The sequence below is a fragment of the Aspergillus pseudotamarii genome (genome assembly GCF_009193445.1).
Source record: "Aspergillus pseudotamarii strain CBS 117625 unplaced genomic scaffold BDV38scaffold_6, whole genome shotgun sequence".
Taxonomy (NCBI): domain Eukaryota; kingdom Fungi; phylum Ascomycota; class Eurotiomycetes; order Eurotiales; family Aspergillaceae; genus Aspergillus; species Aspergillus pseudotamarii.
Window position 1 is genome coordinate 468,911 of NW_022475020.1, and position 17,582 is coordinate 486,492.

The 17,582-nt window shown below is 48.0% G+C and overlaps 6 protein-coding genes across 6 annotated transcripts; 3 read left to right on the plus strand and 3 right to left on the minus strand.

Moving 5' to 3' along the window:
- The first annotated feature begins 548 nt into the window (after positions 1-548).
- BDV38DRAFT_295736 (WD40-repeat-containing domain protein) lies at positions 549-3,023 on the plus strand. Its single transcript, XM_032062769.1, has one exon. It carries the CDS (start codon positions 637-639, stop codon positions 2,953-2,955), a length of 2,319 nt encoding a protein of 772 aa, XP_031917989.1. The 5' UTR covers positions 549-636; the 3' UTR covers positions 2,956-3,023.
- An 845-nt stretch (positions 3,024-3,868) lies between these two features.
- BDV38DRAFT_295738 (sucrase/ferredoxin-like domain-containing protein) lies at positions 3,869-4,816 on the plus strand (the record flags this gene model as incomplete). Its single annotated transcript, XM_032062770.1, has 2 exons — positions 3,869-4,170; positions 4,256-4,816. The coding sequence occupies exons 1-2, from the start codon at positions 3,877-3,879 to the stop codon at positions 4,814-4,816; spliced, it is 855 nt and encodes a 284-aa protein (XP_031917990.1). The 5' UTR covers positions 3,869-3,876.
- Positions 4,817-5,068: 252 nt separating this feature from the next.
- BDV38DRAFT_236635 (MFS transporter) lies at positions 5,069-6,736 on the minus strand. Its single transcript, XM_032053482.1, has 5 exons — positions 6,538-6,736; positions 5,867-6,481; positions 5,563-5,799; positions 5,425-5,508; positions 5,069-5,368 (listed from the first exon to the last, which is right to left on the minus strand). Exons 1-5 carry the CDS (start codon positions 6,695-6,697, stop codon positions 5,199-5,201), a joined length of 1,266 nt encoding a protein of 421 aa, XP_031917991.1. The 5' UTR covers positions 6,698-6,736; the 3' UTR covers positions 5,069-5,198.
- A 1,037-nt stretch (positions 6,737-7,773) lies between these two features.
- On the minus strand, positions 7,774-9,735 carry BDV38DRAFT_174943 (uncharacterized protein). Its single transcript, XM_032051991.1, has 2 exons — positions 9,256-9,735; positions 7,774-9,173 (listed from the first exon to the last, which is right to left on the minus strand). Exons 1-2 carry the CDS (start codon positions 9,445-9,447, stop codon positions 7,935-7,937), a joined length of 1,431 nt encoding a protein of 476 aa, XP_031917992.1. The 5' UTR covers positions 9,448-9,735; the 3' UTR covers positions 7,774-7,934.
- Positions 9,736-10,775: 1,040 nt separating this feature from the next.
- On the plus strand, positions 10,776-12,418 carry BDV38DRAFT_278714 (uncharacterized protein; the record flags this gene model as incomplete). Its single annotated transcript, XM_032058819.1, has 7 exons — positions 10,776-10,958; positions 11,080-11,311; positions 11,374-11,517; positions 11,576-11,693; positions 11,755-11,823; positions 11,896-11,922; positions 11,986-12,418. The coding sequence occupies 7 exons, from the start codon at positions 10,776-10,778 to the stop codon at positions 12,416-12,418; spliced, it is 1,206 nt and encodes a 401-aa protein (XP_031917993.1).
- Positions 12,419-12,488: 70 nt separating this feature from the next.
- Positions 12,489-15,703, minus strand: BDV38DRAFT_278715 (uncharacterized protein; the record flags this gene model as incomplete). The annotated part of the gene is made up of 4 exons (XM_032058820.1): positions 12,489-12,738; positions 12,799-13,464; positions 13,609-15,070; positions 15,133-15,703. 4 exons carry the CDS (start codon positions 15,701-15,703, stop codon positions 12,489-12,491), a joined length of 2,949 nt encoding a protein of 982 aa, XP_031917994.1.
- Positions 15,704-17,582: the final 1,879 nt, after the last annotated feature.

Here is a 17,582-nt window from a genome sequence, read left to right on the forward strand (position 1 = left end):
TCGGTCAGAAATCTCTATTGTCTGGAATATCGATTTAGTCCGCCGTAGTTGTATGTATTTAGAGTTTGTTGATTATAAAAACTTGATCATTTATTTAAACCCGAAGATCAACTCACACAACACTCTCTTTAGTCTTTTTATCCCAGTACTCTCCAACCATATTGTATACGTTTCTGTCAAGACATCAATGTACAACAAATCACCAAGCCCGGTGGCTACCGGCATGCACCAGACTTTAAAACAGTCGAGCGAAATGCGCAATTTTGCGCCTTGGGTCCATGGATTCGGCGAATACAGTGACATAAAAGCAGTTGTGGGGTCCATGCTGTCCGGAAGGAGGTGTAAGGGATAGAACAATACCTACCAGAAAAATCCCACATTCGGCAAATGGAATGCTGGTTTCAATGAGAATAGATTGCTCCAGCCTTGCAGCTTTAGCTCACTCTATCTAAACACTAAGATGTCCATGTGACCGTGACGAACGCGGAGCCTTACCATCGTTTTTATTTATTCCCCTCACTTGACATTTATTTCCTAAAGGCAGAACCCCGGAACCTTGTTCTTATGCTTTCAGCTATAGGATCCTACAAGAAGACCTATACTTGTTGTTAAATTGCGCGCATCTTGAGGAGAGTAATGGCAAAGCTCTCTCGGCACGATTACACGGTCGGGTGGATATGCGCCTTGCCTCTGGAGAGCGCAGCTGCGTGGCTAATGTTGGAAAAAATACACCCAGGTCTGGACATCCCGCAGGAAGACCGAAATACATATACCTTGGGAAATATTGGGAAGCACAACGTTGTTATTGCGTATTTACCAAGTGGCGGATATGGCACCGTCCCTGCTGCGACGGTAGCAGTACAACTGCGTACCACTTTCCCCTCCCTCCGATTTGGTTTAATGGTCGGTATCGGTGGAGGGGTGCCAAGCAGTGGTCTAGATATTCGATTAGGTGATATTGTGGTGAGCCTGCCCAAACAAGATTGTGGAGGCGTGATACAATATGATTTTGGTAAATCATTAAGCGGTGGACGTTTCGACCGAACTGGTATGCTGAACCGACCACCAGAGATCTTGTTGACTGCCATCTCAAAACTCCGATCCTATGACGACTTGAAATGCAGTCAGGTTCCTGAATTTATTTCGCATGCCCAGGCCAAAAGGGCCAAATTTGCACGACCGCAGCAGGAGGATCGCTTATTTCAAGCAGGCTACACGCACAGAGATGGCGATACATGTAAAGAGTGTGACCCAGCTCAAATAATTCGACGTTCTTTACGAAGCAACAATGACCCTGTCGTCCATTATGGACTGATTGCATCGGCAAATCAAGTCATGAAAGATAGCAGACGACGAGATCAGCTAGCTAAAGAGTTTGGGGTATGCTGTGTGGAGATGGAAGCGGCAGGAGTCATGAATATTATTCCATGTCTAGTCATTCGTGGTATCAGTGACTATGCCGACTCACACAAGAATAAGGAATGGCAACGATATGCCGCGATAGCGGCGGCCGCGTACGCCAAAGAGCTTATCCTGGTGGTTTCCACCAATCTGAGCAACCATCCCTCCACAACGCAAGAGGAGAAAGCAATGAATCCTGGTCACAGATTAAATACCACCGCAGCTAACACACTTGATGTATTGAATCAAGGCCCGGAAATGACCAAGGAGGTAAATAACTGGTCTCAGCAAATAGTAGCAGAGCATGGAGATGTTCCCAGATCAGATCATACCAAAAACCAAGAGAGCCTGGAAGAGAACTCAGCTCCTGAGAAGAGAACACACATTTTATCCGCCATTAAAGGATTTGCATCTTTGGATATCCTGCGATTATCAAGTGGAACTGCCGCGCTACATATTACTGAAGAATGTGGAAACCCCCCGATCCAATTGTCCAAAGACACAATAATGCAACCAGAGCCAGTTCGAAGCAACAATAACAAACAGGTTAACCATACTACACTGAAAGGACATTCCGGCTTGGTAGAGTGTGTGGCCTTCTCCCCAAATGGGAAAACTATAGGCTCTGGATCGTTGGACAATCAAGTTAGACTCTGGAATGCTACCAAAGGTATAACAAATTTCGTACTTAGTGGTCATTCTGACCGTGTGAATACTATAGTATTCTCACCAGATGGACGACTACTGGCATCTGGGTCACGGGATAAAACCGTCAGGCTCTGGGATACTACTAAAGGCACAATAAAAGTTGTACTGAATGACCAATCTGGCCGTGTGCGCACTATCAAATTTTCCCCGGATGGAACTCTAGTGGCATCCGAATCTTTCGATGGGGATTACAAACTCTGGCATAGTACTACAGGCAACATGCACAGGATATCGAATGACCCATACCGTCGCCTGACCGCAGTTGAATTTTCGCCGGATAGCAGAATGGTGGCATTTGGAACTCATGATGACAGTCTTGGGCTTTGGAACAATGATACAGGTACATTCCAAACGTTAAGGGGAACCTCGGTTGAAAAGGTGAATTATATGACATTTTCACCAGATGGGTCAATACTTGCATGTGTAGTTGGAAAGAAAATTACTTTATGGAACACTACCACATGCACGATGCATTCAACGTTGAGTAGCCATTCCCAGAGAATAAATACCATGGCATTCTCACCAGATGGGGCACTGGTGGCATCAGGATCTAGTGATAGGACAGTCAGGCTTTGGCAAACTGGCACGGGTACAATGATTAAGATTCTGACTGGCCATTCGAAGCCTGTGAATGCTGTAGCATTCTCCCCAAATGGAACAATAACGGCATCAGGATCTGATGATAAAACCGTTAGGCTTTGGGATGTTTCCACGGGCGCGACGCAAACATTCAAGGGCTATTGGGGTAAAAATTGCAACAGCTTGGCATTCTCACCAGATGGGAGACTCGTAGCTTATCCATCCGGCGAGAATATCAAGATCTGTAGCACTGGCATACAGAACTAGATTAGGATCCTCATAATCATGCAAGGCCTTGCTAGCTACCTTATCTTACTTTGTACCTTTTCGCAATATTTTGTCCTAGAGACATTGGCCACGCACGAGAAATGCCTGTGTGTGTGGTAGATATCTAGTGAGTTATCACAAGGAAGGGTTCTATAACCTACACCTAGAATACTGTCATTAACATTTGCTCCTGATTGGGCTTTTATGAACTTCCCGGCACTGTCGCATTATGCTCAGTGTGCCTGACCGTGGACCATGGCACATATATATCCTCATCGCCCAAGGTGGTTGGGAGCAGAATATGGCGCGACGATATTAAATGAAGGGATTGTTAGTAGATAGGAGAGATGTGCTTCTTATAGATCCCAGGTGATAGTTAACATAATCCGCCACAGAGCCGGCAGGTTTTCCTCAAGGCGTATTATCATCATTACTTAACACAGTTTTTATTTTTTTTATTACACAAAATGCCGCTTTTCCAAGAAAACCATCACCAAAGCATTTCATTCTAATAAAATAACCATGTCTAAACTTAAGGCACCCAAGATCTGCAACGCTACCCGAATCTGGTATCGGAGCCGACTGTCCGGGGCTCGGGGAAGTCTCGACTTCGGAGTTAACTGGTCCTTGGCAACAATTTTCCTTGGGGGAGCCGAGTATAGGAAGCGTTTATAACACCGGCGATTGGTCGAGACTGCTTCATACTTCCAATAGGACAAAGAAGAAAGAAATCTGAATACACGCCCCCTATAATATCCAGCCCTAAGATCTGAGTAATATCAGGTGTAGTCTGACTATATATCAGCCCGATACCAGCCCTATTTACTTTGCAAGAATATTACTTTTCTCCTCAAATGTTTCTCTTTTCTCCCATATTACAACTACCACTATAAGAATACGTATCCCATTCTCACTACAACAATGTTCCGTTCCCTCCTCACTCTCACAAAACTCGCTTCTCCACAATACATCTTCCCAACCGTCGACCCTAAAATCGACGGTGAGGAATGTCGCCACGACTGCGCCGATTGCACGGTGAAATGGCCGTCCAAGGTGAAAATCGACACCACACTCCCGATGTACGGGTACATCAAACAATTCCATGCGCATGTACTCGTGGCAACAGGGAAGACGGATTGGATCGGGAAGGTAGAGCAGGAGAAAGGGAGTTTGATGGAGGCGTTTAAGTCTGATGGGGGGAAGTCGAAGCAGGGAGTACGGATTTTCATTTTCATTTTCTTTTCCCCTATGTTCTGGTACTGTTTTAGTTGACTTGGGTTGGTTGTTGATGGTGTTACAGAGAATAATGGTTTCCGCATCGAATCTCACTCCGCCAGAGAGTGAAAACGGAGAGATTGATTCGGGGAAGACGACCGTGTTACTTTTACCATCTTTTACTTTCGTGGATGGTGTTGGCTACGGAGATGTCCGACATGTCGTGGATACGTTTATTGATAACCCGAAACAAGAATCCCCGTTGTCGTCACGACCCTGTCCTCATGACTACGTTGTTCTTCTCTGCTCCCATCAACGACGCGATGCCCGCTGTGGGATCACAGCGCCATTGATTAAAAAGGAGCTGGAGCGCCATCTGCGCGGGCACGGACTGTACCGGGATCTGGATGATGAGCGACCCGGGGGTGTGGGGATTTACTTTGTTTCTCATGTTGGGGGGCACAAGTTTGCGGCCAATGTTTTGATTTATCGGAAGAAGGAGCAGCAGATGATTTGGTTGGGGAGGGTGAAGCCGGAGCATTGTGAGGGGCTGGTGAAGTATACCATTCTTCAGGGGAAGGTGGTGCATCCGGATTCGCAGTTGAGGGGTGGGTTTGATCGCATGAAGGGGTTGACTAGTTGGTGAGATTCGTGGTTTTTTGTATATAGACTTTCCTCGGCGGAGGGAAGGTTGGCATGTTAGGGTTTCAATGGTCACGCTTATCTATTACTTCCTGCATACTATTGCCTTCGTGTCTGGTTGCTTCAGATGTGGGTTTCTCTCTGGTTGTGGTCTAGTTCAAAGACTTGTACGTAGATGTAGGTGTATAAAACCATGAACCTGTCGTGGTCTATTATGCTGGAACGTGTGTTGGCTATGACATCTCTCCTGCTGTCTGTTTGCCGCAGGCATTATACGACCGTTAGTCACTAGTTTATCTCTACCTCATTTATTGACTCCTCCTCTAATCCAACTGTACATTGCCGTAGTCCCTGGCCTCTAGGATACCATGGCTCGCCCGCAATCTCTAAATGCTAATTGCCCCTTGTCTAGGAAGCGAAGCCCAGAACAAACCAATCCCAATAAGCAAACCCAGCATGATCGGCTGCATCACTTGGACACCAGCCCGAGAAGCGATAGCGCCCGTCATAAAAGGGAAGGCAGCGGCGCCCGCCTGTCCCAGACTCGCCGCGAGCCCTGTCAACAAAGATAAGTACGTATAGTCAAAGCCCGTGATACAAACAGCAGCTCACCTAAAGCCCCAATTCGAAGGTTATCTGGCACCACCTGGGTAAGAACATAAAGTCCAATGGGATAAAACGGCCCGATGACGAATCCTGTACATTGATCTGTCAGTCGACCCATTGAGTAACCAGGTCCAGATAACCTACCTAATAGGAAAACCGCGATAGCAATTACAATGATATTTGGAACCAGCCAAAAAAGGAGCTGCATGATGACAGCTAAAGTGAGGTAGACAAACACCATCCGACGTTCTCCAAAATAGTGCGTGATATCTGCGAGAGCAACACGGCCTAGTGTGAACCCCGCCCAGAATCCGGAGGCTATGTAGCCTACTTGTTTTGGGTCCCCATTTCTTACGGAGACGATGAATTGGACCATCCAGCCTAACATTGTTAGTATGCTCCTTTCCCGTTTTGTATCGCTAATTCAATCCATGAGAAAATAACTCACCACCGACAGTGACCTCTGCGCCGACATACAAAAAGAAGAATCCACTGAGAATCCAGACCGCTTTATTAGATAGCGTAGCTTTCAATTCGCTGCCAGCTGTTCCGCTCGCATTTCTGTTGTTAGGCTTGAATAGACCTTCTCGGAATGTCCACCTCAAAAGACAGAAATTCAACAGTCCCAAGCCCATCATCACGAAGTAAAAGTCATGCCAGACTGGCGTCCGCGAGGCAATCACATTCGCAACGATAGGTGAGATAATTGTGCCAACGCCATATACTGCATGCAAGATTCCCAGCCAGCGATGCGCATTATCCACTGTTGTTGTAAATGTATTCGCTTGGGCATCCTGATAGGCACCTCCCATGCCAGTGAAGAAGAAGGCAGCGACAAAGAGTGCAAAGGGAGGGTGCCAGTACATCAGTGCGAATCCGCATGTTTGGATCACTGCTCCTAGCACTAACGTGCCGCCCGTGCCGATGAGCGAGCACACATGGATATTGGAGAAAGATGCTGCAAGACAGCCGGCACAGTTTACGAGGTAGATCTGGGAGAGCTGGAAGAGGGTGACGCCGTAGGTTGGTTGGATGTATGGGATGAGGACTCCCAAAGCGGCGTCTGCTTGTGATTAGTCCTCGCATTGACGATGGAAGTAAGTGAGGATGGCTAGATACCGTTTAACCCAGCAACCAGAAGGCTGACATTAGTACTGACTATCTTGCCAGTGACGTCCCTTGCACGCTTTTGCAGGAGAGGTGCTGTTTCACTCGGTGTATGTCCTTCCTCTCTGCTAGAATCATTCACTATGGTTGCCGGACCACTGGTGCTTTCCATCGTGATTGCTCAAGATCTAGAACTTGAGCCCTGAAAAGCTTTGGAATCGTCAGTAGCGAGAAAGTCTTGCCAAGTGGATAGTTTAATATAGTATTCCAGCATCGGAGCTCTGGTGGAGATCGCATCATCACCTGATCGCGGCTAAGCCTCATCTAAAAAAAGATGAGGGGTACCTAAAGGATCGTGCACGCAAGGAGATCAGGGCTCAGAGATAAGCCAAGCATTTCCCATAATGGTGGGGAATTTGTTGCTCATGGAGCTTCGAGCTCGGTATGCTCACCTCATTTATTGCTTCTCCACTGGCCGCAGCCGACGCATCTCATATATCCCTGTTGATATCGGCCCACTGACATGGATTGAGGAGAGACGCCTGCTTAATAGTTTAACGAGATGCACAAGTCACACTTTTAGTATTCAGCGATTATGGAGGACCGTGAGCCCGTCCAGAATTTGTAAAACGACAATATCGAAGGGTTCTGGAACCCAATCCTTCGCAAGCACAATGATGGTCAGCTAGAGCAGATAGTAACTCTTTTTCATTGACGGGATAAGCAGGCAGGTGTACATGAAGAGGTATACTCCTAGCTTCTCTGTGGTGGAATTTCTGGGCATTACAGCCAATGCTGCCAAAGTTATGCTATGACGGATGAGCAGTAGGACGAGGTGGAGGATGATCTGAGTGATAGACTATCATCCCGGGACATGCAGTGTTTCCGGCGAGGTGAAAGACACCTTCCATCGCCTATTAAATGCCTGGATTACTCGGTATTTCGCACATATGCCTTTGTCTTCTGGGATGGGATGGTATCAGGTCGGAGGCTTTCTAGAGACATGGGTTGCACGCTATATGTGGTTTGCTTGGTTGAATAAGAATGTGGTATATAATATTCCACTACCACGGCGTTTCTAGCTCATCGGATTGGATTTACATAATTGCATAGGCTTTGTATTGACATGGCAGAGTGTATTAATACTGTGTCTTCACCGAATTGAGGAACTTGATACGCAATCGAGTCTTACACGCTGAAGATACAACCATAACCAAGCTGCCACATTTCTAAACCAAAGTAGTCTAACTGAACTTTGCATTGAACATACTATATACATATCATTCCCCCTATCCACCACAATTATGCAATTAGCTAGCCTAATACTATACAACATGAAGCTATCTGACACAGAAACTAGATGTCTTGCATGCACTCGTGACAACCTGCATCACAATTCCACGTATCCTTTAGTTCAGCCCCTTAAGAAGCTCCGGGAAAAGGAGCTCATCAAACTCCCACAACGTCGTCTGGAAGTTAACCGAGAAAGCACCACCAGTCCACCAGGTCGACCGACCACCCTGCAACGCGTTCAGTTTCTGGAAGAAGCCCGCCTTGACATCGGCGACTGAAACCCGCGCATGCATGGGACCGTGGGTCGCAAAGTCCACCCAGCTGAGCGGCTCCCCGTTGCTCGTTTTCGCCAAGCGGCCTGAACGCAGCAGTGTGTTGAAGTCGTTCTGGACCAGTCTCTTGGCACCCTTAGTGTCGAGAGTGCTGTTGCCGACAATGGTTACTCGGAAGAGGTCGTCGCCGCCGATGTAGTCAATGCGAGCGGTGAAGGACGTGTCGGGCAGGGCGAGGTAGTTGCTCGGCGCAGCTGTCGGGGGCAGGTTGAAATAGGATTGGTTGACGGCGAAGGCGGCGTTGTTCACGATTCCGGTGTACTCGTTGGTGTAGGTGAATCGGGAGAGGACGTTCTTTTCATTGCGGTCCAGGTCGAACGGGGCCATGTTGGCTGCAGTGGGCTCGATGGCGAGCAAGAGACGGCGAGCGTGGATCCGGGTGGTTTCACCCGTCTTGTGGTTCTTGACGGTAAGGATGACGCTGGAGTTGCTGCGGTGGCTCTCAATCACGGTGCTGGAGTACAGGACGTCGCCGGCGAGATCTTCTGCGATGGCATCGTACAGGTCCTGATTGCGACCCGATGCGGGCGCGAGTTGGTTTTGCTTGCCCACCATCGCACGCGCCATGGAGGCACCGAAACCCTGCAGCACGAACATGGTAGTTTCCTTGGTCATGTCGCCCAGCCCCAGACCGGTAGACTCATACATCAGAGGGACAGCGGCTTCCAGACCATGCTTGGTGATAAAGTCGCCGTAGGGGATCAGAAGGTCCTCCGGGATTGCACCTGGCTCCGGGAAGTTGCCGTAGCCAGGTTGCATCAGATGTTCCCATGGCTCCACAATCTCGAGGAATTTGGCCATGGCCGCCATCTGGTCCGCCATAGGCGGCAGCGTGAAGTTGACGGGGTTTCCGGTCTTGAAGTCAATATACTCCGTGTTGACACTGACCATTGATGGAGATCCAACCTCAATGCCAAAGCGATCGAAGAAGCCCGTCGCGTTTCCAGCATCGAGGAAGGTCATTACACCGAAGTTATAGGGCTTGCCGGTCTTGGGGTCGGTGTACGAGTCGACCATGCCACCCTACCCATTGAACATGCGTCAGCTTGCAATTCCTATTGTCGCATAATTTCCGCGATTGTTCCAAAGTGTTTTATTTGCTCACCAAAATATCCTGTTTCTCAATGAGGGCGATGCTCTTGCCAAAATCGTCCCGGATACGAACGGCAGCGTAGGCACCGGAGGCACCGCCACCCACAACCACAACGTCTTTATAGAGAACATTTGGTGATGAGCCCGCTGCTACCAGCGGGACGGCAGCTAAGAGACCAAAAATGGATGTAGTCAGGGACAGCATATTGTCGAATATGCCTCTTTTCCCAGGAAGCTGGAAAATTGAGCTTTGCAAGGGGAGGCACCGCCTATTGCCGTACTCAATGTGAGGAATTAATTGACCAAAAAGTAGCGACAGGAAAGATTAAATTGCCACAGGGGACAACCTTGGCTATATTTCATTTCATTGTGAGCGGCAGTCCTGTCCATGGTCGACTACCGACATATTGAGGACAACGGGACCGCTAAAGAGCGGAACATAGTACTAAGTGCATAGTGTCCCCAGCTCTACACTATTGCCTGCCGCTGTACCATATATATTCGTTAAGCGACATTTTAGTTCATAAGATGGTGAAACAGCGGGAGCAGCTTTCATATAAGTAGCGCAGGGACCCTTGTCCAATCCCTGTCTAGTACGTCTTGTTGGTAAATTAGAGACATTTTAGGCTATTATGGGCCAACAGTCCTTACAGGGACCGACATTAGTCCCATTGTTCTACCCTATCGTTGTATACCTCCACATGCCTAGCCGCATAATGGACCGTGTTCTGTTCCGCGGAATCCGAAACCCTAAGGGTTGGGACAGTAGGATCATGGTGTGGAATACTTCGTACTCAGGGTAGTTACTCCGGAATATAACCGGTCGTTAGCAGGGGATCCACTCTGGGTGCATTGACCCCGGGGGAGCTCGGACCGAGATGGACGGCAACTTACGGCGAAAGATCTTTGAACGATATTGCTAACTAGTTAGTTAATGGGGCCAGAATTAGGTAACCTGGCCTGAACAGCCCATTCTCATTGGTGTCGGAGGTGGCAGGTTAGGGTTATATCTAGGCATCCTTTTATTGCCATATATTACTTTGCTGAAAAGTGTCAGTCTCCTCTCCCCCAAAACAAAAGCCAAGTTAAATACCTCGGTCTAAACAATTGTGGTATGCTGCTTCCCTGTACACTGGCGCATTGTATACTAGAGTCGAGATATTGTATGACTATCTTCAAGACAGCGTCTCCTCGACGTCCTCGAAGCGACTAAATACCAGCCAGCCACGAACACATGTAGAAATCTAATTAGATGACAAGGATGTGAATCCAAGCATCTACTAAGCAAATCGTAGAGCGCCAGATAGACTTTGATTAATTTCTTACTTAAGTCGCATCAGTTGTCAGGACTGCTTTCCGCAATTCGCACATGCCTCTGCAAGATCTTCCTCTACCCTCCCTCTAATCTTAATCCCTGCGAGACCCTAAAGAAACAATGTTGGCCCTAGTTACGCATCTCCGATAATGGGGTGTACCTCCTCAACTACCACGCCCTCAATGTCGGTCTCTTCACCAACCTCGATCCCTCCTTAAATGCCGACGTCTACGGGCAACACCAGAGATGTGGTGGCTGATGAGAGCCATCGCAGTATCATTATAGGGGTACAGACGGCACTGACGGCCCTGGCCGTCGTTGTTGTCTGTCTCCGTTTATATGTTCGCATGAAGATTGTTAGGAGTTCCGGGTGCGACGACTGGATTATGGCTCTTGCGACGGTATGCGCTTCCTTTTACATTGTCTTGCTTTTGAACCAGCAACTATAACCAGTTCAATGCCAATTTGCACGAACTTGATCCACATATATGCAGTTCAGAATTACTTACAAACTTCGCGCAGCTCTGTTCCCTCGGCGGCTGGATCCTCTACGTCTACAAAACATGTCACGGCCTCGGGCACCACATCCAATTCCTTGACGACATGGAGAGAATGAAGTTGGACGAAGCGGCGTTCTGGCAGGTCATTATCTGCTCGGCTACTGGGATCGCGTTGCTCAAGATATCCATTGCCTTGAATTTGCTGAGGTTCAGCCCGACCCGATGGTACACCATGTCTTTATGGGCAAGTATTGGTAAGCCAGACTTTGTCCATTGCCAATGATAAGTAGTAGCAGGCTATTAAAGACTTCTACAGCTTTTGTCGCAGCGTACAGCTTCATGGGCGCGATGACATTCTTCCTCCATTGCAAACCGATGCAAGCACATTGGGATAAGCAAATCAAAGATGCGAAGTGCTACTCCGTACATCTATTTGTCGTCTTCGCTCTTATCAATACATGTATGTGCCCATAGCGATCATAAAGTATTAAAGAAACTCTTCGCCGACTCAGTCATAGCCTTCAACATCTTCACCGATGTTCTTTTCGCCACGATCCCCATCCCAATCGTCTGGAATTTACGCATGAAGCGTCAAGTTCGCATGTATCTGATCGGTGTCTTCAGTCTCGGTTACTTGTCAGTGCCCCCTTCCCATTTCGAATCGGAAAAGAATTAATCCCACTAACAGAACAAACAGCACAGTTGGTCTAGGCGTTATCAAAGCAGTTGCTCAGCTCGCATACTCCAATGAGACGGATATTTTCTTGTACGTTGCAGAGTCACCTCACAATCTAACCTCATGTATTCATATGGCATGCTAACGGCCCGTTTCTTCTAGTAACGACTCTATCCTCTTCTGGGGCCTGTACGTGTCTTTCTCCCCTTCGCTCCCTAACCTACATACATATGACTTACCATTGATTCTTAGTGCTCAATTCAATGTTGGAATTCTTACCGCCTGTGTTCCGTCGCTTAAGCCGCTTGTCAGGAGAGTTCTCAAGCTATCCGAATACACAGATTCACGCTCGCGCTCACGTGGACTATATGGCAGACGTTCAACAGGTCGCTGGACGAGTAGCAGGCATAGCCGTCGGGTGTTCTCAATCCATAGGCGGGACCAATATGGAATTGAGGAGTTGCACAGCCATGATTTGTCTACGCGCAGCCAGTCTGATGAAGTGAAGCTCACGCCGTACGGAGCAACGGTGTCATTTACGGCTCATGCTGAGAGGGGGAGGCTTGACGATAACAGTGGGATCGAGGAGGCTGTAATTGGCGAAACGTCTCTAGAAAAACGAGTGGTTGGAGGTATCTTGAAGACAACGCAAACTACTGTCATTAGCAGCAGGGCTGTCGATTAGTGACTATAGCATCATAGCCATCGTATTTAAAAAGTAATTGACATGATCAAATTAGCATACGCAAAGTCTATCACCAAAGTAACCACGCCACTAGCTGTGTGTATGCTGCTTCGTCATCGTCCGCAAGGTTGGGGTCATAATCACTCCCCAGTCGACCCGCGGTGACTTCCTTTGCACGAATAGCATCTCTGAAGCAATCTGCTGCATGTGCATGGCCCTCAGCTTTATAGATCTTGTACTTTCGGAAATACGCTAAAGCTAAATAACCCTCCGCTTTTGGTAAGCTGCTAGCAACCGAAATACATTCATCGAGAAGCTGTCTATAGGCCGTTCAGTTTCATTAACATGTTGCCTCTTAGAGCGAGCCAAGTCAAACTTACAGAGCAGCCATGGATTTCTGCGTCAGTAACATGAGCTTCGCAACATGGCACAGAGAATCACAAGTCTTGAAGCGAGAGCCGAACTTCTGTCGCCTGAATTGAAGGACTTTGGAGGCGAAGTCTAATGCTTCGTCTAGTCGGCCTTGAGCCTGTCGCACCATACTCAGCAGCTGCATGCCACTGGCATATCGAGGTAGATTCTCTCGTAGAAGTTGCTCATCCGTCAAATCGCAGACATCTGGAACGGACGTGTACATGGCTTCGGCCTCATCTGGCTTTCCCATTCGCAAAAGGCAACTAGCAATATTAGCGTAGGAATTGTCCACCATTCGGCAGTTGGTTGCCTTTCGGAACTCTAGTGATCGCTGGAGGTAACTCATCGCTTGCGTCAGGTCTCCTTTCTCGGTATACGCGAAGCCTACGTTGCTGATGCTGACTCCTATTCCCCAGTCGGTCGGTGGCAGTATACTCTCCCTTATCTCCAATGCTTGCTTCAGGTTTCGCAAAGCTTTAGTATTTTCCCGAAGGTCGACTTGTACTAGCCCCATCACGTTGCGAGCCTGTGCATATCTGCTAGAGTTCGTGTCTCCCTTCCGTTCTAAGGCTTGCAAGCAGACCTGGAGGAGGTTTTGGCTTTCCTCGTAGTATTCAGCCTCATATAGATACCTAAAGCCGAGTCAGATACACGCTCTATTCAAAAAATACTCAACACGGAGTAAATCCAGGAATGGTAAGAAGAGACAGCGGAAATAAAACAAGAGGGAATAAGAGAGACGGAATTGGTGGAAAAAGTTGAAAGAGATCTCTCACCATGAACATCGAAGCAGAAGCTCAATAAACGTATCCGAACAATTTACCCCCCCTTCAACCTGCGCAAATCTCTCCGCCAAGGACATAACGTGTCGCAAGCATTTCTCACAAGCTTCCCAGGCATGGTACACCCAAACATGCTCCTGGTCGGTCCATGAACTTGGGAAGGCCTGGCATAGAATCTGGGAGCATAGATCAAAGTAGCGTGCTTTTTCTGTAGGGGAAAGCCCTGAAAGCGTCGCTTGTTGAATCAAACGGTGGACAGAAATGCTTTTGCTACGTGGGTCACGGTCTATCAATGCGGCCCGGAGGAGCTCTGCTTTGGCATCCTCAAAGTCAATGGGATCCGCCAGAAACATTAGGATAGAGTCATTAAACAGGGTCTGGTTGGAAAGTGCAGAGGCGGCGTTGCATAAGGTAGCCTCGTCGATAGCCTCGGGGTCAAGAAAGGCCAGCAGGCGTTGTAGCACGGCTGCATTGCCAGTGAGCTTTTCCAAAGCAAGCTCCCACACCGTTCCAATTGTGTGCTGATAATCAAACGCGGCTGGGCGTCTCTTGTGCAGCTTATCCTGGTTATTTTGGTAAAGGATGAGGAAGTCCTTTAGGCCCATCTTCTGCTGCCGGATGTAGCTGCTCATTTGGTTCAACGCAAGGGGTAAACCCCCTAATAACTTATTAAGCTCAGCAATTAATGGGGCATTATTGGGATATTCATAGCTAGGTCCCAGAAGGCGCTGCAGAGCTTCGGTACCCATCCTGGCATCAAAGACATTCACATAGATACCCTGTGAGGCGGGGTGCAGACTAGCATTGAAATCGCGGGTTGTTATTAGGATAGACCCTACTACACCGTGTGGCCAGCCATAGTCCAGAACCTCCAAGTTGTCTGCGTTATCGAATATCAGAAGCCAGGAGCATGTTGTATCTGCGAGCCAAGATTTCACTTTGACCATGGCCCCGAAAGCATCCTGAGTCTCCAGTGTTGCGGGAATCACACCGAGGCGTCGCGCGACAGCCATGTAGTCCTGTGCCATTTTAACGGTACTGTCCGCGGATATCCAAAGAACCACATCATATTGCTCCCGTGTACGATGGGCATATTGCAATGCTACCTGAGTTTTGCCTGCTCCGCCAATCCCATACAACGCCAAGGTACATGGGCCAGAGCGGCCAACCTTAGGGCTTAGGGCATCAGCGACCTGATCTAACAGGCCTTCACGGACATAGAAGCGGTCATTTAATGTCAGAGGAACGTAAAAGCAAGGTAGCTCTAGGCCAGGGTGTTTATGGCCAGTATTCAACGACTGAAATAAGGTGATCATTTCATTGTTCCATTTTAGGGCCGCTGTAGTAGCTGCGCGTTGAGTCTCCCGCTCCACTGGTTGTGAAAACATCTGGATTCGCTTGAGGCTTTGTTGAAAATCACGACTAAACTGTGGCCATGACCGGCGAATTGGAAGCACTGTAGAGGAACACCCTTTAGCTCCAGCGCAAGTGACAAGGTCGATGCAAGGAGGTACTTACAATGCTGACGCCGCACGCGAATGAAGCTGATAGCACGTGCACAAAACAACACCAGCTCAGTATACAGGTCAACCATGGCAGTCTCCAACCTTTCATCCACAATGATGTTATTCTCAGAGGGATAGATCCTTGGCAGTGCCACAATCAAGTCTTCGAGCATAACCTGGACCTCGCTAAAGATCTCTTCCAAAGGTGCCAATAGCTGCAATGATACTTCCTTAGAAGCGTGCGACAGTGTCGGGGCAATAAAACTTACTGAGAGCAGAAGGCAGATTCCACCCCATAGTAGAGCGCCGGTTTTGCCGTCAAGGGCAAACGATAGAACCAGCACAGTCATGAAGTCATTCAAGTATACTAGGCTTGGACGAAATCGGGATAGACTTGCCAGCAGACAGTTTTCGTTTCGGTGGGCCTTCGCCACGCTCTTGAGTTGTGACAAAAGGATGTCGAGGGAGAAGGTCTCCATGCATATCTCTAGGTCACTCTCGTCATGCAAGCTTTCCTTGAATCGTTGCCGTACAAGACTCCAGACCCCTGGTCGTGGGACTGGATTGAGGGAAGAGGCTCCCATTTTGAACCTGATACACAGAATAGCCCGTTAAGAAACTGAGAAAATCTAAATGAAAATACAAACATTTCAGTTTCCAAAAATCTGACCTGATCATTGCTTTGTGACATGAAGGGGTATCTGGAATTAATACCTTTTCTTTCATCGTTTTTCTTTTCTTTTTCTCCCCACAGGTCTTGGAATCCATTCAACTTTGGTGTAGCAACAGCCTTCCAATGCGAATAAAAGGGTATTACGTATACAATACCAGCTGATACACTGTCATACAGCATGTATAGAGGCCTATATACGATGCCAACATCCGCTCGCTCTTAACTCCCTCGCGGGTGCTAGAGTATCGAATGCCATAGCATAAAGTCCAGGCTCTTTCTTACAGTAGCAGTGCCTGTATTCCAGCAGCTCTTGTAACCTTGCTAGAAAACCAGCCATAAATATCATTGAACATCCTGCCAAGGCTGAATTAGCCACCACAGACCTCAAGACTCCCAGCACAGATCGTCTCCCAGTCTAGCTACTAACAATTAACCCTTCTTTTGATGGGCTAGGTATGAGAAAACGGCTTTACGTTCATCACATGAGTAGATGATGGACTTAATTCAAATAAATACCTTGGATTGGATTCCGACGTAAACTCATCGCCCTCCTCAGTAAATGGAAGAATACGAAGCGGATTTAAGGATCATAAACTTCCTATAACCATCACTGATAGAATCGATGATGACCACCCTACAACTCTGGATTGTCAGTCTTGCATTGGCTGCGGAGGAACAAAGAAGTTGAGCTCCAAACCACAATTCAGAGGGCTTCTTGTCACGCTACTCGACGACATACCTTTGTGCTGGGGGCTCCTTGTTCACTCAAAGGCGTTGTTGTACTTATCGCTAGCTTTAGTAGGGCTAGTTCCGCACACGGAGCTTTTCTTCTCCTTTTCGATAGAATGAGGCATGTGGGTGCATGGCCCCGAATATGCAATAGCAGGCAGCATACCACCTCCACCAACCGAGGCGAATCCAGGGCCTCCACACGCACCTGAGCCCCCTCCGCCCGAGTCTTGTGGATTCATATTGGTAGAAAGATTACCCAAGCGACAGCAACAGGCTGCTGCAGTGCCCCTTGGTGACAGTCAGCATAACGCTCTGTAGCTAGTGCTAAACCACATACCTCGTATAAATTAGGATTACAGGGATCTGCGTGGCTGTGTTAGATTATTTCTTGATATCGAGGTCCGAACCAAATGACTGAATAATTGAGATCCGCGGTCCGGCTTATGGCGTATTTATAATTCCCAGAGACAGAGCCAGCAGTCTTCCTCAATCACAGGATGAAACCCTCATCGGGCACTACGGAAAACAATCACTACCAGACTGAAGCATACAAACAGTTATGTGCAGGGGGCATCTAGTGTCCCATAGGTAATTGCCTCTTGTCTAAGATAGATATGACGCATATACAAAGCGACTAGAGAGTTCAAAAAGCCGATACAATCCAGTCTAGCGGTGAGCCGAAGAAATGCTCTGCTTGAGTTCATTGTCCCTGTTGAACCTCGGCTACTTCCAACTATCTTTCATTGTCTTACGACGCGGGTTAGTGCTCACGGACCCCCATCATTAAGACACAATGAATATGGTCAGAAAGTTGTCGCGATAAAGCCCACGTCATTTATTGGACCTCCCCCTGTAAGACGTCATGAAACTTGCGATACAATCGATTTCCAGTACTGTATGTATTCATACATATATCCATCTCCGAGCTAATCGCCAGGAAGTGCCGACCATGTAGTACATAGGTTGCACAGGCGCGGGCTGCACTCAAACAATGACAGAAGTTACTACGTTGATTTGTGGAGGATGCTTCCGTCCACTCTTGCGGAGCATTGCTTGCC

What these genes read in the sequence shown, in the direction of transcription:
- BDV38DRAFT_295736 (XM_032062769.1), top strand. Translation starts at nt 637, where the DNA reads ATGGCAAAGCTCTCTCGGCACGATTACACGGTCGGGTGGATATGCGCC.
- BDV38DRAFT_236635 (XM_032053482.1), bottom strand. Translation starts at nt 6,697, where the DNA reads ATGGAAAGCACCAGTGGTCCGGCAACCATAGTGAATGATTCTAGCAGA. An exon ending in TCTGGTTGCTGGGTTAAACG is followed by an intron (nt 6,482 to 6,537) that starts GTATCTAGCCAT and finishes AATCACAAGCAG; the next exon opens with ACGCCGCTTTGGGAGTCCTC. An exon ending in TATCGCGGTTTTCCTATTAG is followed by an intron (nt 5,509 to 5,562) that starts GTAGGTTATCTG and finishes ATCAATGTACAG; the next exon opens with GATTCGTCATCGGGCCGTTT.
- BDV38DRAFT_174943 (XM_032051991.1), bottom strand. Translation starts at nt 9,447, where the DNA reads ATGCTGTCCCTGACTACATCCATTTTTGGTCTCTTAGCTGCCGTCCCG. An exon ending in TTGAGAAACAGGATATTTTG is followed by an intron (nt 9,174 to 9,255) that starts GTGAGCAAATAA and finishes TTCAATGGGTAG; the next exon opens with GGTGGCATGGTCGACTCGTA.